Below are 17,879 nucleotides of genomic sequence, written 5' to 3'. Positions count from 1 at the left end.
TGACTGGATGTAGAATAGACTGGAAGGAGAAGAGATTTAAAGCATGCCTGTAATCTTACAATTGTACAGGAGTGTATTGGGGATCCTTGAAGAGTTTGGCTTTTGTTTCCTTTGATTAATTCAGTATATTTCATTGAGTCTTTACTAGGTGCTAAGCCCCAGGCCCAAACCCCTATTAGGTGCTAAGCCTATGTGGGTGTGGATTGGTAAATAAGGTGGGGCCCAAGGTGGGGCTAACTAAGGGAGGCCTGATTAGATCTTTGCTCCTAAGTTTGCCCCAAACCCCTAATTACTAGGTGCTAAGCCTATGTGGGTGTGAAGCTTCCAGGGTCCTAAGGGGAGGTGCTAACTCCAGAGCCAATCATAGCAGCCTAAATTCTGGTCATTCAGATGACGTGTGAAACAGTGTAAGAAGAGAAGACACAGCTATTTGCTCAGGGCTCTCACTCTTGGTGGCATGCTGATGTGGAGACTCTGGGCAGCTGTGGTTCAGAGCCCTCCAGCTTGCCCGGGTGTCTGGACTTGGTTTTCTTGGTAACTATTAATTGTATTTGGTCTGTTTGTAATTTGTTTGTATTTGCTCTGAAGTTCACGGTGCTGGCTTCTTCCCCTGAACTCAGTGAGTGATATTTGTACGCTGGATTACAGTAAGCTTGTTAAGCCATTAACGTTGCTTTCCTTACTAAAGCAGATCCAAAGAACCTGTGCCGGCAGCATTCTTCTTGTTGGGCTTGTGTTGGTCTTTCACCCCCACAGCAGCTGCTGGCCGGATTGTTGAAACAAGGAGTAAAAAAATAAATATCTGAGCTAGGATGAGTATAGTGGGAACGGACATAAAATACAGATGCAAGAAGAGTGACTGTTGTATTGATAAATGGAAGGATCTGGGAGAGGAAGATGACAACAGAGATAGTAATGCTAAGTGTGAGGGGCCAGCGATGGTTCTGGATGCTGCTGAAAAAACAGAGCTAGAGCTTGGGGGGACAGATGAGATAGTCATCACTCGCAGGAGTTAGATGTGAAGCCAAGGAAGGAGGTGAGTTCCATGGAGGCTTGGGGATGAGCCTAAGCGGGCAGAATGAAAAAGTCAACACACATTTATTAAGTGCCCACTATATGCCAAGCATAAGGACTGGAAGAAGGTAAGTATGTAAATGAATGGAATGGTGAGAAAAACAAGAAAATGTCACAGGAACACAGATTTACAGGTTAGCTAGGTCTCAAAAGCCCCAGGGGGAAGAGTTTCAAGGTCAAAAAGGTGAAAAGTGGAGATAAAAAGGAATTTATGTGTATGTATGATATGCAGATATATAAATACCTATATGTGTATATATATAGCTGGATCATTTTAGACCCAGCCAAAACCTGTATTATTAAAACTGTTTTCATGAGAATCAGAGCAATGAGTTTTAAAAGCCATAATCCGGAGAGACTGGGTGGTCAGGATATGGAGACCGATTCAAGAGTTGACTTGTACACAGTCAGAAGAAAGTGGAAAGGAAGTCGTGTGGAGAGACTTACTCAGATCTTTTCGGTTTGCTTGGTGCTTTTCTTCACACAATACCATAAAACAGGTATTTCAAGCACTCTCTCACTTTTACAGATACTCGCACTAAAGCTTTAGGAGACAAAGAAGCCGCCCACAGTCACCCAGCGAGGGTCAGAGCAAGGATTCTCTCTGACTTTGTCACAGACTCTTCCCACTACGCCACACTGCCTCAAAGAACAAAAACAACCACAACAAAAACTTAGAGGAGGAAGACAAGTATGGGAACAGTCCTGGTGGGGCGTCATTCTTCAGACTAAGAGCACAGACAGAGGGCTTAAGTTATTCACAAGAAAAGATGACCCTTCCTTTGAGGGCGAGGAGAGGCAAGGGAGGATGATGGAATAGTGCCACGATGAGTGTGAGAGAGGTGGAGCCAAAGATTTTGCTTATTTACTGAGGGAGGTTTGGAAGGAAAAGGGGCCTGGGAGAGGAGATAGTGTCTAAATACCCCCTACTGCAGGGACTTTACTAAAGAGGGAGATTAACAACAGCATTGCCCAACAGGATGAAGAGTCCGACCAGCACCTCACATTTATTAAATTATGATTACGTACCATGGAAGAAACCCATCCATTCCTGCCCTCGTTGTCTAGTTGTCAAGCAGGGACCATCAAGCAAAGTGAGTAAAGCGTGGGGAAAAACTGAAGTCAAGACAACCTCATAGGAGATACACTAAAGCCCACCTCAATTACAAGAAATTCTAAACCTGGTTTAGCCAAGATGGCAGAATAAAAGCAGCAACTTGCTTGATCTCTCCCCCAAATCCCTCCAAATACCTGTAAAAAATGACTCTAAACAACTCTAGTGCTACAGAACCCACGAAATGACAGAGTGAAACAAGTCTCCATCCCAAGACCACCTGGATGGTTGCTGGGAAGGGTCTATCACACCCTGCTGGGAGTGGAGCACAGCCAAGCTTGGGCTGCATCGGGCTCAGACCAGGCCTGAGCAGACTGGGTGGAGCAGGCCTCAGGGCACTGAATCACCGAGCTGTGGCAATTTCCAGACTTCTCAACCCACAAACACCAAACACAACTTAGCAGGTCAGTGAGAAAACTCTGTTGGACCTGGGTATGAGAAGGGCTCTGTCAGGTTCCAGGCCCGGGGGTGGAGGAGGTGAGTGCAGTAGCAGGGTGGCAGCAGCAGGGACCACTTCTGGAGCTTCAGGCCCATAGACGATGGAGGGAGTCAGAGCAGAAGTGCAGGGATCTCTTTGCTGGCTTGGCTTTGCCCTGTTTGGATCTGGGTCGCAGTCCTGGTTGACAGTCCTGAGGTGAGGAGGGGCGCTGGTGTGGCAGAGCTTGTGGTAGCTGTGGAGAGGGAGTCCTCTTGGCAGTTCCAAGCCAGTAGAGGAGCAAACACCTCTCCTTAGATCATACCACCTCAGAGGAACTGAAAATTTATAGGTGCCTACAAGTAGCTCCGGAAAACAACAGCACAAAACCACTGAAGCTTGGGACAGAGCACTCTCCACTCTGGAAGCAGAGTTATTCCTTGACAAAGAGCTCAAAAGTCAAGTAACTGGCTAGGAAAATGTGCAGACAGTGTAAAAAAACTCAGACTATAGAATCTTACTTTGGTGACGGAGAAGATCAAAACGTACAGCCAGAAGAAGACAACGAAGTCAAAGATCCTACATCAAAAGCCTCCAAGAAAAATACGAATTGGTCTTAGGCCATGGGAGAGCTCAAAAAGGATTTGGAAAATCAAGTAAGAAAGGTAGAGGAAAAACTGGGAAAAGAAATGAGAGGGATGCAAGAAAATCACGCAAAATGAGTCAATAGCTTGCTAAAGGAGACCCCAAAAAATACAGAAGAAAATAAAACCTTAAAAAATAGACTAACCCAAATGGCAAAAGAGGTCCAAAAAGCCAATGAGGAGAAGAATGCCTTATAAAACAGAATGGGCCAAATGGAAAAGGAGGTCCAAAAGTTCACTGAAGAGAAATCATAAAGGACTTATTAAAGTTGGAACTGTTTACATTCCTACATGGAAAGATGATATTTGTAACTCATGAGACCATTCTCAGAATTAGGGTGGTTGAAGGGAATATACATATGTGTGTGTGTGTGTATGTGTGTGTATGTATACATACATACACAGAGGGCACAAGGTGAGTTGAAATGAAGTGATGCTATCTAAAAAATAAAATTAAGGGGTGAGAGAGGAATATATTGGGAGAAAGAGAAAGGGAAAGATAGAATGGGGTAAATTATCTCATATAAAAGAGGCAAGAAAAAGCTGTTATAATGGAAGGGAAGAGGGGGGAGGAGAAAGGGAATGAGTGAACCTCTCATTGGATTTGGCTTAAGGAGGGAATAACATACAGATTCAATTGGGTATCTTACCCTACAGGAAAGTAGGGGCGAAGTGGATAAGGGGGGAGGTGGTAGAAGGGAGGACAGATTGGGAGAGGAGGTAGTCAGAAGCTAACACTTTTGAAAAGGGACAGGGTCAAAGGAGAAAACTGAATAGGGGACAGGATAGGATGGAGGGAAATATAGTTAAGTCTTTTACAATGTGACTATTATGGAAGGGTTTTGCATGAGGATACATGTATAGCCTATGTTGAATTGCTTGCCTTTTCAAAGGGGAGAGTGCAGAGGCAAGAGGGGAGAGAATTTGGAACTCAAAGTTCTAAAAACGAATGTTAAAAACTATTTTTACATGCAGCTGGGAAATAAGATATACAGGCAATGGGGTCTAGAAATCTATCTTGCCCTACAAGTAAGGGGGAAAGGGATGGGGTGGGGGGTGAGTTGATAGGAGGGAGGGCAGACCGGGGAAAGAGGCATTCAGAATACATGCCATTTTGGGGTGGGCAGGAGTTGAGAGATGGAGAGAAAATCTGTAACTCAAAAATCTTGTGGGAATGAATGCTGAAAACTAAAAAAAAAAATTAATCTTAAAAAACAAATTCTAAACCTGCTTTTTTTCTTTTTTTTTCATTTTTGTGTACATTGAGTTTATTTCCCCAATCTGAAAAGGAAAAGTAGCCGGGTGATTCCAAACCTGTTACCAAGGGCCTCCAGAGCTTGTGACACCAAACCAAAAGACTGGCAGCATCAAAGTGGGGGAGGGAGGGAAAAGAAGGGAGGCACAGGAGACACAGCTCCCAATCTGTGTGCACTTGGTCCCGTGTCTGTCTTGACTAGGCCTTACAGGGTGCGTGTGGGCTCTGCTTGGGGATGGAGGCCCTGGATCCCAAGGAAGAAAGAGGGGCCGGCTGAGCAGGGCCCCAGGTCAGCACAAAGCAAGGTGAGACATAACTACCTCTACAATTTCTGCAGTGAATGGGGGAGAACTGTGGGGATCTTCGGCTAGCCAAGAAATTCAGGGGCAATTTGAGGGGAAGGGAAAAGAAAAGGGAAAGGAACAAGCATTTATTAAGCGCCTACTGTATGCCAGGAACTTTATAAATACTATCGCAATCGATCTTCACAAAAATCCTGTAAGGCAAGCGCTATTATTACCCCATTTTACTGCTGAGGACACCGAGGCAGGTCTGGCACTCTTTCCACCACCATGTTTACATTTTATCATCACTAATTGACTTCAGTAAAAGTTCTTTCCAATTTATCCACAGTTTTTGGTTTTTTCAGAAATGTTTCTAGGACCTCCACTTCTGATCAAAATTTTGCATCTGAAATGTGTGTTTTCTCCGAACTGAGGTATTATGCTAGCATGAACTGCAGTCCCCGGGCCTAAACATTTCTGTTTTTTTACTGGCAGACCCCTGGCGGCTTGAAATGTGAACAAAAGAGATGGTGTAGAGAACCTAGAGTTGGGATGGTAGGAAGCCAAGGATTGCTGGAGTTCATGAAGGCAGTTTGAAGTGGCCAACAAGCATCTAAGAGCATCCAAGAGGACTCTCACAGACCAGGTGAGGTTAAAGGAAAGGTTGAAAGAGTAGAGGCCCCATGGGTATTAACGAGCAGGTTCAGTGTGACAGATCAAATAAGCTATAAACAGAAGAAAACCACCAGGTTCTGGAGTCACTGCATCTGGGTTTAAGTTCCACTTCTGTCACACACTACTTGGGTGACCTTAGGCAGGTCACTTTAACTTCTCTGGGCCTCAATTTCTGTAAAATCAGTCTGTTAGACTTGAATGTCCCTAAAGTTCTTTCTAGTTCTAAATGTGTCATGTCTTGGGTCAACATTTAAAACATCCAGACAAACAACAGAGACTAAGAAATAAGAAGTGTGAGGTCCATGTGTCAGATTAGGGAAAGGTAACAGGAAAACAAACAAACCCAATCTAAATACTAAAGTCCAATGTAAAGATGTAAAAGGAATGGATGGGGAAGGGGAAGATGGAACAGAAACAACGATGTGTTCAAAATTCAAGACGCAGAATAAATGATGAGAATAGTGATTCTGAAATGGTACAGAAAAGAAAGGGGACGAAACTCTCCTTCTATTCTCATTCAGTAGTGAAGTTTGAGGCCTATCCGTGAGACGGAAGCAGGGCTACAACGATGTTTAGGTTGAGCTTAGTTTTCTTTAGGTCAGTAAGGTGGAGAAGAGGGAGAAACAGATGAAATATTTAAAAGGAGGCTGCCCACAAATCAATGAAATGCAAATTAAAACAACTTTGGGAGACTACTTCATAGCCATCAAACTGACCCCCCCCAAATTGCTGGTTACACTGTGGGAAAACATATGCACACATTGCTGGTGGATTAGAAGCATGTTATAGGCTGGGTTTCAATGATACACTGCTAAGGGATTCCAGAGACAAGGACTATGGACTCCTAACTTGCAAAAGAATGAAGACAATACAGGTTGAGATGGCAAATGAAAAGGGTCTAAGTCCAAAGGGCATAAAGAGAAAGAGAATGATGGGGAATAATAGTTAGAAATACTGATGTGTGGGCAGAGGGAAGGTGCCAAACTGAAGTTTCACTAGGTGTCAGAGAAAAGTTGAAGCTGGAAGGAACCCAACCCCATCACTTTACAGATGATGAAAGTAAAGGACAAAGAGATTAAATGACTTGTCAAATGCCACACCTAGGTGGAGCTATCTAAATTAAAAGAGGATGCCTGAGAGAAGGAAGAATAGTAGAGATGGCAATACAATGTCAATGGAAGGTGAGAAATGGAAGAAAAGCAGGCAAATATTTCCATCAACCGCCCAGAGTTACGCACCTCATTTTTTTTTAACATTTCAGAGAATAAACAATTTTCTCTGATTCTAAATGGTTCTGGGTACCAGTTCCTGAAGATGACTGGTTGGTTGGTTGGTTGCTGCCCTTTGTTCTCAAAGAGAACCAAAATCACACCACTATGTTAGAGTTAAGTTACAGTGTGTCTGACTATCTGTGGCTCATCCTTATCTGACATTATGGATGATCAGACCAACACAAGCTCAGAATGCGCTACCACAGGTGGGACACAAATGGTCCATGTGAACATTTGGGGTAAATTCTCTAAATAGGCACATCTCGAGTTTCTTTTGAGCTACTTCAATTCTCATGCTGTGCTCAAAGAGCACAGGACCTTCTCTGATGAGGGCATGCCATGGTGGGTGGTCCTGCACTAGTTTCTCCTATGTCACACAGTCAATTCCAAAGTTCTTAAGAGAGACCTTGAGAGTGTCCTTGTATCTCTTTTTCTGACCACCATGTGAGTGCTTGCCTTGTGTGAGTTCTCCATAAAATAGTCTTTTAGGCAAGAGTACATCTGGCATTTGAACAACAAAGCTCATCAAAGTTGCGTTCTCTACAGTAGAGTCAGAAGGCTTAGCAGTTTAGTTCAAGAAAGGACCTCAGTGTCTGGTACCTCATCCTGCCAGGTGATCTTCAGAATCTTCCTAAGACAATTCAGATGGAAGCAATTCAGTTTCCCGGCATGGCGCTAGTAGACCGTCCAGGTTTCACAGGCATATAACAATGAGGTCAGCACCGTGGATCTGTAGACCTTCAGTATGGTAGTCAAATACCTTTTTCTCTCCCACGCTTTGCTTCCAAGACTCTCAAACACTGAGCTAGCTCTGGCAATGCAATCAACTTTATTCAATGTGTATATCCCTGAAAAGGACACTACCACGGTAACTGAACTTATCCACAGTATTCAAAACTTCTCCATTTGCTGTAATTGATGGTTCTACATATGGATGGTGGGATGCTGGTTGATGGAGCACCTGTGTTTTTTTTGGTGCTAATTGTTAGGCCAAAATTAGTACAAGCAAGCAGAGAATTGATTCATACTTTGTTGCATCTCAACTTCAGAGGCTGCATTGAGTGCACAATCATCTGCAAACAGAAAAATCACACACCAACACTACCTCTACTTTAGTTTAAATTTTAGTTCCATTTTCACATAGCTATCAGAATGTCTTTACAATTACTAAATTCTTAACTCATATACCATAGAGGCACTGTGTTAGCAGACAGGGAGTGAGCATCAGAGTGAGAAAGACCTGAGTTCAAGTTCTGACTGTCACACACACTGACGGTATGACCCTGGGCAAATCATTTAAACCTGTCGGTACACCAGGCAACTCTAAGACTCTGTGCTGTAGAGCAGATACAGATCTTCAATGGGAGAACAAGTTTCTTCTCCCAATAAAATCGAAGGATCAGTTCGAAAACCAAAAGAAAACAACCAACAAAAAGCAATAACAACCAAATATATATACTTCTATCCTGCATGATGATCAACCATCTGACCTCTCAGACTCCTTAGTTTCTTGTATCAACTGTTCCAAGACTGGCCTCAAGACATCATCTTCATCCCCATCCTCCTTACACTTAGAATATGGCTTAAAACTTCTACTTTTTGTAGAAGATTCTAAGTCCTCCAACATCAGTTCCTTCAAGGCTTCCTTAAAAACTTTCCAGAAACACTACCCAAGAGGCACTGCCTGACTAAAACAAGATGAAACATCAGATTACACACCGTCTTCCCATTTGCTGAAGTGAATCTTAAAGACAAGATTTACTGATGTTGATTTGCAGAGCATGGCAGATAAGATTAATTTAATTGACAAAGTACTAGCAAGATAGGGCCAATTCCATGAAATAGTAAACCAGGGAACTTCCCCAATCGAATTTGCCTTGAATTTCCTAAGGTTTGTTTTGTGTCTTATAACACACAACAAAAGCAAGTTCTTAAGCAATAACAAATTTGAGTCACAATTGATTCTAATTCTTACTTCCCTAAGCTGTTATTTTTTTTTCACTTGTAGCTGAGGGGCTTTCAAATATAGCACTATGAACAGAGGAAGAAAAAAATACATTCATTTCCCTTCCCCAAGCAGGAAAAGAGTCATTTCCATTCTAAGCCTTGAGACCAAATGCCTACATAGATGAAGGCAAAAGTAAAAAATAGAGAAATCTGTATCCATAGGAAATAGCTTTTGGAAAATAATGTTAGATAACAGTGCACTTTATTTCCATGGACAGTGAACAACAGGACTGCATTTCCTCGTGTTACACACAGGAACACGACAACACAGCAACAAGACACACACATTGTTCTGCCCACCTTAAATTTAAAATATAGAATCATCAGATCAACACAGGCAAAAGCACCACTAATATCTTTAAAATTCTCATTTCTAAAGTGATCATGTAACAGATTTTACATGCTTTCAAGAAATAAAATAATTGTTTTATGTATATATACCTGACACACTTAATATTATGTTCATTTTATGTCACAACTCTTTCCCATGTATCCAAGGAAGGAAGTATCTCAGCCTCCACCTACTGGAAAAGTGTAAGAGAAAACTTTTAGCAGCCAATTCTCCATATCAAGAAAGGCTAGAGGGTCTTGACTCACGACTTGTAAGTCAAGTAGAAGTGACTGCTAAAATCTGCAGATCTGCCTACCTACTCACCAGACACTACTAATCATCCTGACCTCTGCTACTAGATCAAATTCATGCAGCATTTTTTTAAATTAAAAATTTTATAGAAAACAATATTCAACATCAACATAGCCTCCTAACCGTGTTTTATAAACTAGTTAAATTATTCACAATAAATAAAATATCATAATTTTATTTCCATACCTCTTAAATATGTTCACTTTTTTTCGTTCTCAGAAGGTAGGAAGGGGTTAGAGAGGGTTAGAGTGCTCTTAACTGACAGAACCTAATTATCTTAATTTTATACCAAAATTCTGTCTCACATACAGAGGGAAATGTCCCAGCTTTTGAAGATGGAGAAACTGAGGCAAAGATAAGCTAAGTGACCTGCTCCAGAGGACACACATTACTGGCAGAAGAACCAAAGAAAATAATACACCCTTCTCACAATATGTGCATCTAGTTATCCAGGCCTGGTTCGTTAAAGTAGTAAAATGACAGAGTTCAGTCAACAATTATTGGATGTTCACTAGGTGAACCATGCTGAATAGTACTGCAGTTTGAGGATCTGCCGGGGGGAAAAAAAGCTTTTGCCCTTGAGGAGACACAAACCAAAGTATCTTTTGCATAAGTGAATAAACAACCACCATATGTTGAATACATGTTTAAAGTAATAGACAGGAGGAGAAGAGAGGAATGCTCTTCCCCACCTCCACCTTTTACCCCTCTCCAGACCCCAGTCATAGAACAGTTGAGTGGGAAGAGCAACATGGTATATGCACACTGTATATGCCATGAGTCTCCAAGCCTTATCCTTCTAGTGAGATGAAGACAACCACTTCTTAACATCTTTTCTTCCCCTGCATCCTAAACCCTTCCAGGCATTACTATTTACCTTGGAGCAGCTAGACTGATTAACTGGAACTGACCCCTAGATACTGCCATCTGAACTTCCTAATGGTTTGGATGTGTGTTTTGTTCTAAATTTGTACCTTTAGATCTTGCCATCTCCCTTGTAACTACCCACTCTCTCTTCATATATTATCTTCCCCAACTTAGTGTGTGCTCTTGGAGAAAAAGGATATGGCTTACATAGTAAGTTCTTGATAAATACTCTTTCATTCATTCATTTAGTCCCCCAAATACCCTTCCTTCAAACTTGTGCACAAAAATGTATACACTAGCGACCTGGTCATGAGGTACACCTGAGAGTTCCTGCTAACAAAAAAGAATCTGCTTATTCCTTCCTTCATTAATTAAGAAAGCTTCCTTCTAGGTGGGGTTCAAAGCCTATTACTGTACCAAATCACAGCTTTATCCAAGGGACAAACCTCTGAGAGTTCAGAGTTCTAGTAGATGACTATGTTATCACTATTTGAAACAGAAAGAACACTATCACTTCAGTTTGGATGGTCTAGAAAAATAATCAGCCTCAGTAATATGGTTCATCAGCTTCTCAGTATCTGGACAACTGGACCCTAACCATTTGAAAAAGAAAAAATACACTCATTTCCCTTCCATGGGCAGTAAAAGAGTTGTTTCCATTCTGAACCTTAAAATCAAATGTCTACACAGATCAGAACAACCTGACGACCAAATAGCAACTTGCCTAAAGTCATATATGTAGGAAGTAGCAGAGCTATGTTCAAACTTAAATCCTCTGACTCCAAACTCCAATGCCCTTTCCATGATACCTTCCTTCTTCTTTCTTTATGTTAGGATCATCTATCCCATTCATCTTATCTACAAGCACTCAATTAAAAAACAAATTTGGTCAAAGGACCAAACAATGGAAAATCCAAGTCATGTCTTCACAATGCTATGAAAGGCCTCAATGCTACTGAGCAGCCATTCTAAAACCATCATTAACGGAAACAAAGTTTCAATAGCGGAAAGTAACTTCCCAATGTTAACAAGTCAAGAATGGTCATGGTACCACCACAGATTAATCAGAAGTCTAAACAGCTTGTGTCTTTTCTGAGTTTTTAGAAAGCAGATCAAGGGACTCAGGTAAAGAAGCTTCAGAAAACAACAAGATTAAAGCATGAAAGCTTTCTACTATTTCACTATTGTAGATTAAAATAAATGTGCATATTTAATTTTCATGTATGCCAACATTTTAAATACATAAATTTATGTGTATTCAACTTACTATTGATACAGATTGCTACTAAATTGAAATATAAAGGAAATTTAATACTCTATCCAATCTTTTACTGAAATAATTTAAGAGAAATTGAAGTAAAATTGTTCCTCAAAAATTAGTCAAGATACCAAATCTATTTTTTGTATTATTAAATAAAGTGTAAGAGGCACTCAGATTTCAGTTATATCCTTGGTATCTCTGACAGTATAATATACACTAATACCCACAGAATAGTTTCAGGGAAGGTCAGATGCAGCTATCACTATCGGCGTTTTTTGAATCTATTCCCATAATGCCTTAACTTTTCCCTGGATATTTCCTATTCACATCTAATCTTCTATAATATATAAGGATTTAAATCAGAGCCTCAAGCAGTAGGGTTATCTATTGTAAACCAAGTAATTTTGGGTTCTTTATTTGATTCAATGAAGTCCCTTCTTTTGCTTTTCAAAGCTAATAAATGATGATAGTGAGAACTGTGAAACTGAGTTTTAAGTTTTCCATCACTTTAAACAGGCTCAGAATAAGGAAAATCTACATTGAAATCCATAGGCATGGAAACTACTTTAAGACACCAGCTAACATACCACTTTTTCCCCATTAGATCCAATTAAAGCACTTCTCTATGAGAGAAGTTTCACAATACCCAAGATCAATCTTTATAATACCTAAGAAATTAGGCTGTCTACACATGCAAAATCGATGAGGAAATTACTGGAATAACTGAAGGAAAAAGTAAGCTGACTTGTATAAAGTAGCTTAAAACTTAAACATAATATATAATATATACATATAGGGTTTATGTGATGACAGCAAGGAACTAATAACCAGTGCCTTTGGTCCCCTTGGCACTTTGTTACTATGAGATAGCTCTCTGGGAGGGGAAGGGGGATGGATGCTGAGGTAATTATGACGATGTAAAAAATAGGAGACATCAAGATTCTGAAGTGTTACTCTGTATGTCACTATGTAACTCAATGCAGAAAGAATGAGTTGAATCACATCCTCTCCACCCACTGTCCTTAATCCCCTCTATTGAATCTGATGAAGTTCAGTGACCTTCCACAGTCCTTATATTCCTTGACATCTGTGCTATGTTGTTTTTTTTTAACACTGCATATAAAACTCTCCCTGTCTAAAATTTTCTGCCTCCTTTATTACTTCCTTTTCTTCCTTCCATTCTATAAATGTGGACATTCCTCAAGAGTAAAATGAGAGCTGGGACTATGCCCTTTTTAATGTGCTCAGTGCTTTTTTTCTACATGATCTCACTCCTTTAGAGATTTCATCCACTCCCACTGATCCTGCTGAAAAAAAAAGACATTCTAATACTGTCCTTTTCCCCAAGTTCCACTCCCACATCTCCAACCCCTGCACATCATTTTCAGCTGAATGTTCTACAGGCATCTGAAGGGACATAGAGGCATTCTCTCCTGATTTCCCAGCTTCTGTTTATGGTACCACCATACGTCCAGTCATCCAAGTTGAAACCTGAAAAGTCATCTTTGACTACTTCTTCTGCCTACTAAGTTAAGTCAGTCACTGAATCCACCTCAATTCTTCCTCCTGAATCTTTCTCATATCTATCCCTTTTCCCACTCTCACTGCCACCATTCTATAGTTCAAGTTATTATCTTAGTCCTAGTATTGAAAAAATCACCAAACTGGTCTCCCTGCCTCCATTCTGTCCCCCTACTCTTTAATCCATCTGACAGACCAGCCATATGAATTCTCCTAAAACACTGCTTTGCTTTTCTGCTCAAAGACCTTCGATAGCTCCTCGCTGTTTATAACAAAGTTCTGTGTCCCTGGCTTAATATTCAAGATACTTTACAATCTGGCTCCATACTACTTTTTTGACCAATCCTTTATTCCTGAAAAGAAACCTCCACTTTAGCCAAACTAATCTAATTATCCCTTGACTGTCCTATTTATGCTGTCCATATATAACTTCCTCCATTTCAAACTTGGTCTATCCACACTTCCCCCATCCTTCAAGGCCTAACCTAGGTGTTTCTTCTCTGAAGCCTTTCCAAACCATCCCTACCACATACACCTAGCTTATATTATATTATGATTTGATAAGCATGTACTAGTTTGTGACAGCCCTTTTATTGTTGTATACACTGACTTTTCATATAGTTATATGTTGCCTCCCAACAAGATCATATAAATTCTGAGGACAAGGACTGTCTTCTAAGGTATATCGTGACAGACCTAACAGAGTCCCAAGAACGCCAAGTACATTCAATGTTGGACAGATGTCCAATAAATGGAAATCTAAGACAAGAAGTAGAAAAACATTTACTGAGAGATCAAAGGGGTAGTTTTTGGAGGAGGCAGTATTTAAATTGAACACAAATGGAAATGAGTTACAACATTTTTCAAAACCTTGTTTTCCAAGTTGAGACTAAAGACTTCATTCTAGGCAAAGCTGCTAGAGGATAAACTAAGTATGACCCCTCTACAATCCAAATCACACTACTTCAATTGACTGGAACATCAATTCATTTGTTGGAAGGATCTGATTTAAATATTAGTGGAATTTAAATATTAGTGGTACGCATGTGGTAGGAACAACATCTGCTAGGGTCCTTGACACTAGACTTTGGGTAGTTTTTTCCCCCAAAAAAGCCAACAAGCTGTTCCTGAGATTTAATGAGTCCAGGGCTCCAGTCACCAACACGGCTTCTCAGTCATTAAGGTCTTGAAGGTATGCTGGGGCTGGGCTAGTCTTCCCTCTCCACTCCCTCCCCACCCCCAAAGTCAGGGCAGTTGTCCCCAGAGAGCTACAGCTCAGAGTATTAATGTGGCCCACAGATGTACCACTTCCAAGCCAGTCAATACACCCTTCTGATGCCAAGCCATATTTCAATCAACCTTTCCCAAACTCTCTGACATTTTACATTATCAGACAGTGATAAAGCAAGCAACTGTAAAATGTTCCAAATAATCTCTCTATTCAGATGTAAACTCCTTAAAATGCAAGATCTTTGAGGGCAGGGATTATTTTTCACTTTTTCATTTCTCAATGTCTAGTCACAAAGCCTAGCATACAGTGAGCACCTCACAAATGCTTGAACTCACCTTTCTGAACAGACCTATCTACAAAAATGGAGCAGGTTGCATTTACCTGAACCAATGCTGCATTTCTGCTGTGTATCTTTTCCATTCTTCTGCTAAGCAAACTTTTTTGGTGTTATCGTATTGGATGGTGCATTAAGTGTCTCATTTGGTTACAATCCCTGAACCACCAGAATGGCCCACAAAAGCACCTGTGTTATCCTTGAAACTATCTAGTCTTCTGCTTTCAGATCATCCAGGAAATAGAATATTAGCAATGTTCTAGGGCCCATAACTAAAATTATTATTATCTAGCTGTGATATATACATCAATAGTGGAAGCCTGTTTTGCATAGTGCTTCCCCTCCTCACAACGCTGTAAAAGGGGTAGTACAAAGGTCACCTTTTTTTACAGATGAGCAAACGGACACTTTCAGAGATTAAGTGACTTGTCCATGGGGTCAAGGCTATAACAACCATAATAACGTACCATAGCTAAGTAAAGCTGATACTTGGACCTGAGTTGAAGAGAAGTTACTTATGGGCCTCAATAAAAAGAAACTGCTCACCAGGAGCTCTGTATAGCAATGAAATCACATCTCCAATTTAAAAGGAAAAAAAGGATTCTGCTAACCAAGGAAACATCATGGCTCTTCCTGTCATTGTTTGCTTGCTTCTTGGGTACTAAAATCATCTCATACCCAAAGGATATGTACATTTTCACACAAAAAAATAACAAGGCAAGAAAATCTGATGCTCTAAGTCAGAGACAACTACATCACTTGGTCTCTAAGGACAAAAGTAGTTCACTTATAAATCATTCTCTTGGGAGCCCAAAGTCAGCATTATATCATTATGATGTTCTGTGTAGGAGTTAACATACTGAAGCGTGCTTTTATTAATTGTTTGCTAATTAATAATAATGCCTCCAGGACAATCTTTCTTCTTTGAGAATTGAGACCTATTAACAAAGCAAGCAGTAATCAGAATATGGACTCTTCCCTATCCTCCAAAACTTTGTAGGTCATAACTGAGTTAGTTGAACTTGACCATTAGTAAATACAAGGAGGACAAGGTTTTAAAGGAAATTATATTTCAAAGATGCTGTTCTCTGGTAAGCACACACAGATCCTTATGATTTTGTTCAATTGTGGTTAAAGCAAACCAGACTCATGATAGATGCCCTTTGGGTCAGGAAGACCTGGATTCAAGTCCTGCCTCCGACATATACAACAACCATAGGCCAATTATTTTTAACTCTTAGGGTCCCAGGGAACTCTCTAAGTTACAGAGGAACTTCTGATCAGCACCAGGAGGGAGTTTCCACATGGGGCAACATTGATGAAATTGGGGTTCTAGACCAAAAGAAAAAGATTACATACATAAAATAGATATACGTAAGCATACATGTATGTATGTAAATGGGTGTATATACATATGTGTATGTATACACATATATATGCATGTGCATACACATCTTTAAGGTCCCTTTGCCACTTCTCTTTTTCTCCAATTCCTCTCCTCATTTATGTGTTTCAGATTCGGGGGTCTTCCATTTCCAGTGCTCAACACCTACGTGACTATTGGATTGTAGCAGTAAGCATCTTTCAAGTCAAGCCCATCAAAGGAGGTTTCTCTACCACAACTCTGGCCCATCTTAGATGCAGGGAGAAAGCTCAAGTCCAATAGCCCATTTTGGAAGTTGGAAATCTTCATCGTACATACTGAAGCCACCTTTATTTTCTGAAATTGGTGAATAAATAGCAAAAGCTATTTTGATACTTGCTTGAATTCCAGGGGCCACCAAAACCTTTGTGCTGAAATAGCAAGCAACAGGATCTGGGTGACCAGCCCCCCCGCCGCTGCAAAGCTGTAGTGGCTCACCAAACAGCAATGTGGTTTGCTTTGCTCCTGAGGGCAGAAAGGAACCTCCCCATTTACAGAAGTGGGATGGAGGAGCAGGAGAAGATGGTTTTCCTGCCACCAAGAAAATTAGATCTGCTCAGCTTTAAAAGGTCAGAACAGGATCCCAGTAAAAAGGGGCTACCCTAGTGAAAATCACAGGACTCTGGACCAAACTACCACTCCACCCCCTCAGGAGGTCTGGTGGTCACCTGACTCGAAACACACACACATAACCTAACCAGAAATCTCTCACCCACATGACTTAATGAAAGGAAGCCACAAGGTTAAGAGTGAAGATCCTCGGTCTTCCCAGAGAAGCCCCATTAACTGTTGCTTCCCTGGGTTCTCAGGAAGTAAAGGGAACCGGTGACTTATTTGGGAACACCCCTCAAGGGGAGGTTCAGGGGCCACCGACATCCAGCGCCAACAGCAGTCCAACCCAGAGCACAAGCGCCCATCTCCTGCCACCCAGTGCCCATGGAGGCCGGATCGCCTTCACTCCCACCAGACTCGAGTGACACAAAAGTGCCCATTCCCCCCCGAGAGGCGGCACAGCCCACTGCTCTTCCTCCCCGAGGTTACTGAATCCAGAAGGGAGAGGGAGAAAAGGCGACACTTCTCTCGGCTGGATGTCACCGCAGGGCACCAGTCTGACCCGGGCACGCCAGCATTGGCTCTCGGCGCCCCCTCCCCTTCCAGGACCCCGTTACGGGGGATGGGGGCAAAAGACAAAAATCAAGCCCTAAACCCAACTCCCGAACACAGATCACATGCAACTTCCTGCTCGTGTTCCCCCTGGTGTGACACCCGGCCCCCGCTCCCTGCTGGCCCCTCTCTACCTTGTCTGCGATGCTGCGAGGCAGCTGCAGGTCCGGGCTGGGGGTGAGCTCACCGCCCGCTACATCCTCGCCGTTCGGGCCGGCCAGAGGGTGCGGCATGTCCTGCAGGGACTTGGGCCCGGAGGAGGGCAGGGATTTGGGGGTACCGACGCCTCCGCCCGACATGGCTGAGTGCGGCCGGCCCTGGAAATGCAGCCCCTGCTGCCTCCTCAGCTCCCGCACCCGCCGCCGCCGCCGCCACCTCCCCCGCCCCCGTCGGGGGGGGGAGCTGCAAAGGAGGGGGCTCTCCCGCTTAGGCTAAGAGGCCGCAGCTGGCGTGGGAGGAGGAGCCCGCGGCTCCCCGCCCTCCTTCCCTTTCTGTGTCGGGCGTCTGGAGTCTGCAGAGCCGCGGTCCGGCTGCTGCCCCTTGAGCTGTCGGCGGGGCTGGGGCCGGGGCTGGGGCTGGGGCTGGTGGGGGCTGAGGCTTGGGCTCCACGCGCTGCTCCTCGCTCTACCACCGGCTCCTCCCCCTCATCCTTCTCCTTTTCCTCCCTCTCTCCCTCGGCTTTAATGATACAAAGTC

At 42.3% G+C, this 17,879-nt stretch overlaps 1 protein-coding gene across 1 annotated transcript in view; it reads right to left on the bottom strand.

The window, feature by feature from the left end:
* Positions 1–17,528, bottom strand: part of SNX30 (sorting nexin family member 30) — a 170,099-nt gene extending 152,571 nt beyond the window's left edge. Inside the window, exon 1 of the mRNA XM_036741804.1 lies at positions 17,318–17,528. Coding sequence (XP_036597699.1) covers positions 17,318–17,482 — 165 coding nt within the window. The 5' untranslated portion in view covers positions 17,483–17,528. The remainder of the gene's footprint in view (positions 1–17,317) is intronic.
* Between the last annotated feature and the right edge of the window lie 351 nt (positions 17,529–17,879).

Source organism: Trichosurus vulpecula, chromosome 1 (assembly GCF_011100635.1).
Source record: "Trichosurus vulpecula isolate mTriVul1 chromosome 1, mTriVul1.pri, whole genome shotgun sequence".
Classification (NCBI taxonomy): domain Eukaryota; kingdom Metazoa; phylum Chordata; class Mammalia; order Diprotodontia; family Phalangeridae; genus Trichosurus; species Trichosurus vulpecula.
Note: the sequence above shows the minus strand (reverse complement) of the source record. Positions and strands in the feature narration are given on the sequence as shown.